Source organism: Colobus angolensis, unplaced genomic scaffold (genome assembly GCF_000951035.1).
Source record: "Colobus angolensis palliatus isolate OR3802 unplaced genomic scaffold, Cang.pa_1.0 Scaffold36, whole genome shotgun sequence".
In the NCBI taxonomy this organism is placed as follows: domain Eukaryota; kingdom Metazoa; phylum Chordata; class Mammalia; order Primates; family Cercopithecidae; genus Colobus; species Colobus angolensis.
In genome coordinates this window covers 8,336,358-8,340,722 of record NW_012116932.1, presented here as the reverse complement: position 1 = coordinate 8,340,722, position 4,365 = coordinate 8,336,358, and the positions used below count along the sequence as shown (strand labels likewise).

At 42.2% G+C, this 4,365-nt stretch overlaps 1 protein-coding gene across 1 annotated transcript in view; it reads left to right on the top strand.

Moving 5' to 3' along the window:
- Positions 1-4,365, top strand: part of SENP2 (SUMO1/sentrin/SMT3 specific peptidase 2) — a 41,296-nt gene that overhangs the window by 2,566 nt on the left and 34,365 nt on the right. Inside the window, 1 exon segment of the mRNA XM_011953386.1 lies at positions 2,374-2,429. Coding sequence (XP_011808776.1) covers positions 2,374-2,429 — 56 coding nt within the window.

The following is a 4,365-nucleotide window of genomic DNA, read 5'->3' as shown; positions in this document are numbered from 1 at the left end:
TTTTTTTTTGAGACAGAGTCTCATTTTGTTGCCCAGGCTGAAGTGCAGTGGCACGATCTCGGCTCACTGCAACCTCTGCCCACTGGGTTCAGGCGATTCTCCTGCCTCAGCCTCCCTAGTAGCTGGGATTACAGGCTCCTGTCACTGCACCCAGCTACTTTTTTTGTACTTTTTAGTAGAGATGGGTTTTCACCATCTTGGCCTGGCTGGTCTTGAACTCCTGACCTCGTGATCCACCCACCTCGGCCTCCCAAAGTGCTGGGATTACAGGCGTGAGCCACCGCGCCCGGCCACGCCCGGCTAATTTTTTGTATTTTTAGTAGAGACGGGGTTTTACTGTGTTAGCCAGGATGGTCTGGATCTCCTGACCTCGTGATCCACCCGCCTCCGCCTCCCAAAAGTGCTGGGATGACAGGCGTGAGCTACCGCACCCGGCCGTTAATTTCATTTTTTTTAACTAAGCCTCAATATCAAGAAAAGTGGAAGAAGTGTTCATTTGTGGGAGCTTGAGAGAACAAGATGTCTAATACATTAGACTGAGAATGCAGGTTATTGATGAGATTGGTTGTTGACTAAATTGCATCATGTGTTCCAGAGATTCATGGTTTTGCCTTATTTTTCTTTCCTGTTTTTCTGTAGGGTTGATGTGAGGATCATTTGATAATGTAGTGTGAAGTGCCTAAACTGATGCTTAATGTATATAAGGGTAGTATTTGTCTATTCTACCCTGGGGTCTTTTGCAGAGTCTGGTGCATGATAAGCACTTGGTCCCTATTTATCGAATAAGGGAAAGCTAATTTCCTCCCCCTTGTCCTCTCTTTGATGTGAATCCCTGCTAGTCAGTGGAACATGGTTTGGCGATCAAAACCTTGATTTTTACTATACTTTAGGTGTTCACATTCTTAATCCAAAACAACGCTTCTCGGTGTAAACCATTTCTCAGTCAAAATGAAGCCCAGTAGGGCTTGTTGGAATGTATAAAGCTCAGCTGAATGGAATCCTGCGATCTCATTCTAGTCTATTCTTTTTTTTTTTTTTTGCATGTGTGAATATAATTGATCAGAAGGGTTCAAAGAGATGATAAGTAATATAATATGACCCTTTACCATTCTTGACATCTGGGTCCTGAAACTTTGCACAATTCCAAAGTTCTTTATTACTACCGTAATATAGTTTGCCTGATAAAAATGAAGTTAAATATAACCCTTGATTAAGATTTGTCTTTTTTAAGTTGTAGAACAGTTTTTTTTTAAACTCCCTTACACACAAAAGAAAAAACAATAAAAAAGAATTGTCTTTTTTTTTTTTTTGAGACGGAGTCTCGCTCTGTCGCCCAGGCTGGAGTGCAGTGGCCAGTTCTCAGCTCACTGCAAGCTCCGCCTCCCGGGTTCACACCATTCTCCTGTCTCAGCCTCCGAGTAGCTGGGACTACAGGCGCCCGCCACCTCGCCCGGCTAGTTTTTTGTATTTTTTAGTAGAGATGGGGTTTCACCATGTTAGCCAGGATGGTCTCGATCTCCTGACCTCGTGATCCGCCCGTCTCGGCCTCCCAAAGTGCTGGGATTACAGGCTTGAGCCACCGCGCCCGGCCTAAGAATTGTCTTTTAAGGCTGTTCATATTAATACTGTCACTTAAAGTAAAAGATGACTTTCTTTGGGGATCATTTTCAAAAGGAAATTGCTTGTTTGTTGCTTTTAAATCATTTCTGGAGTGAAAGAGAAAATACTGGTCCTAAACTCTTACCTGGGTTCATTTACTAGCTAAGTGACTTTGGCCAGTTTTAAGTTTGTACTTTAACCAGATGCAAATTATTATTTGGTAAGAAGTTTAGGTCTCTCTCAAATAGTTGAAACTGTAGCAGTAAATCTTCAAATGTGAAAAGCCTACTATAGAATAGCATTCTCTCTTTTGTTTTGCTTTTATTTTTATTTTTATTTCTTTTTGAGACAAGGTCTCACTCTTTTGATTAGGCTGGAGTGCAGTGGCATGACCTGGGCTCACTGCAGCCTCAACTTCCTGGGCTCAAGTGATCCTCCTGTCTTAGCCTCCTGTGTAGCTGGGACCACAGTCACGTACCAACGCTGGCTAATTATTTATTTATTTATTTTTTCATAGAAATGAGGTCTTACTTTGTTGCCCAAGCTGATGTCAAACTCCAAGGCTCAAGCAGTCCTCCACCTTGGCCTCCCCAAGTGCTGGGATTACAGGCACGAGCCATTGCGTCCCACCAGCATTCTCTTTTAAAACATCAGTTGGATCTCATTTTATGACAAAGTGATAGAAGGGGGATGTGTTATATGAATAGTAAGTTTACTTACATAAATGAATGTATGTATAAATATATATATATTTTTTTTCTTTGTCTCTTTCAGCACTCTGTTTTCTACAGTGGACACTGATGAAATACCAGCCAAAAGACCAAGATTAGGTACTGAATATAAATTTTAAAAATTTTTAAATAGGAAAAATATATGCATAGAACAAAATTCAAAAGGTAAAAGTATGTGGTAAAAAGTATGTGGTAAAAAGTAAGTCTTGGCCGGGCGCAGTGGCTCACACCTGTTATCCTAGCACTTTGGGATGCCAAGGCAGGTGGATCACCTGAGTCAGGAGTTTGAGACCAGCCTGGCCAATGTGGCGAAACCCCGTCTCTATTAAAAATACAAAAATTAGCTGGGTGTGTTGGCAGGCGCTTGTAATCCTAGCTACTCAAGAGACTGAGGCAGGAGAATCACTTGAACCTGGAAGGTGGAGGTTGCTGTGAGCCGAGATCATGCTTTGCACTCCAGCCTGGGGTGACAGAGCAAGACTGTGTCAAGAAAAAGAAAAGTCTCTTTCCTGGCTGGATGCGGTGGCTCAAACCTTTAATCCCAGCACTTTGGAGGCTGAGGTGGGAGGATCACTTGGGATCAGGAGTTTGAGACCAACCTGGCCAACATGGTGAAACCCCATCTCTACTAAAAATTAAAAAATTAGCCAGGTGGCGCATGCCTATAGTCACAGCTACTCGGGAGGCTGAGGCATGAGAATCACTTGAACCTGGGAGGTGAAGGTTGCAGTGAGCCAAGATTCTGCTACTGCACTCCAGCCTGGGTGACAGAGCGACACTTCGTCTTAAAAAAAAAAAAAACAAACAAAGTCTCTTTCCTCTCCTGTCCCTTCCTTATCTTTTCTATAGGTAACTACTGTTACCAGGGACTTGTCTAATCCTTGCAGGTAAATAAGCCAGGTGCAGACTGTGCATTTGAAAATTCTAAATCCTATAAAGAAAAGATACTTCTTATTTTTAAGGAGGAAACGTTGTCAAGATTTCAAACTGAGGTGACTCTAGTTCAGATGGCTGAGGGAACCCATCTTACTTTTTTTTTTTTTCCGAGACAGGGTCTCATTCTGTCACCCAGGCTGGGATGCAGTGGCATGATCATGCTCACTGCAGCCTCCACCTCCCTGGGCCCAGGTGATCCTCCCACCTCAGCATCCCAAGTAGTTAGTTGGGCCTACAGGCACATTATCACGTCTAGCTAATTTTTGTATTTTTTTGTAGAAACAGGGTCTTGCCATATTGCCCAGGCTGAAAATAGGCAGCAGTGGCATTTTGAAAGAATATTCCTGTCTTCAGGAAGCGGTAATATTTTTCTTTTCTTTTCTTTTTCTTTCCTTTTTTTTTGAGACAGGATCTTGCTCTGTCTTGATCTTGTCATCAACATTTTTTTTTTTTTTTAAATTAATTTTGTAAGAGGCAAGGGTGTCACTCTGTTGCCCAGGCTTCAGTGCAGTGCAGTGGCACGATCATAGCTCACTGCAGCCTCAAACTCCTGGGCTCATGCAATCCTCCTGCCTCAGTTTCCTGAGTAGCTGGGACTATAGGCAGGTACCACTACACCTGGCAAATTATTTTATATGTAGATACTGGGTCTCTGTATGTTGCCCAGACTGATCTTGGAACTCCTGACCTTCCAAAGGGCTAGGATTATGGATGTAAGCCACTGCGCCCAGCCAAGTCTTATACTTCAGTATATGTGAATGGATAAAGAAAATAAAAGTAGATTAAAGGAAAAAAGGCATAATAAAATACTATAATAATATATTCTTCTCAAAAATGATGATAAATTTGGGTCTACCTCCAGATATGGTAACTGAGTATGGACATATTTGTGTTAATATTTTGTTTAAATTCAACAAGTACTTATTGAACATGTCTCAGTGCTAACCAATGTGTTAGGTTTTACAGAAAATACAAAAATTAGTAAGACAGGGTCTCCATTTTTTTTTTTTAGATGGAGTCTTGCTCTGTTGCTCAGGCTGGAGTGCAATGGCACAATCTTGGCCCACTGCAACCTCCACCTCCTGGGTTCAAGTGATTC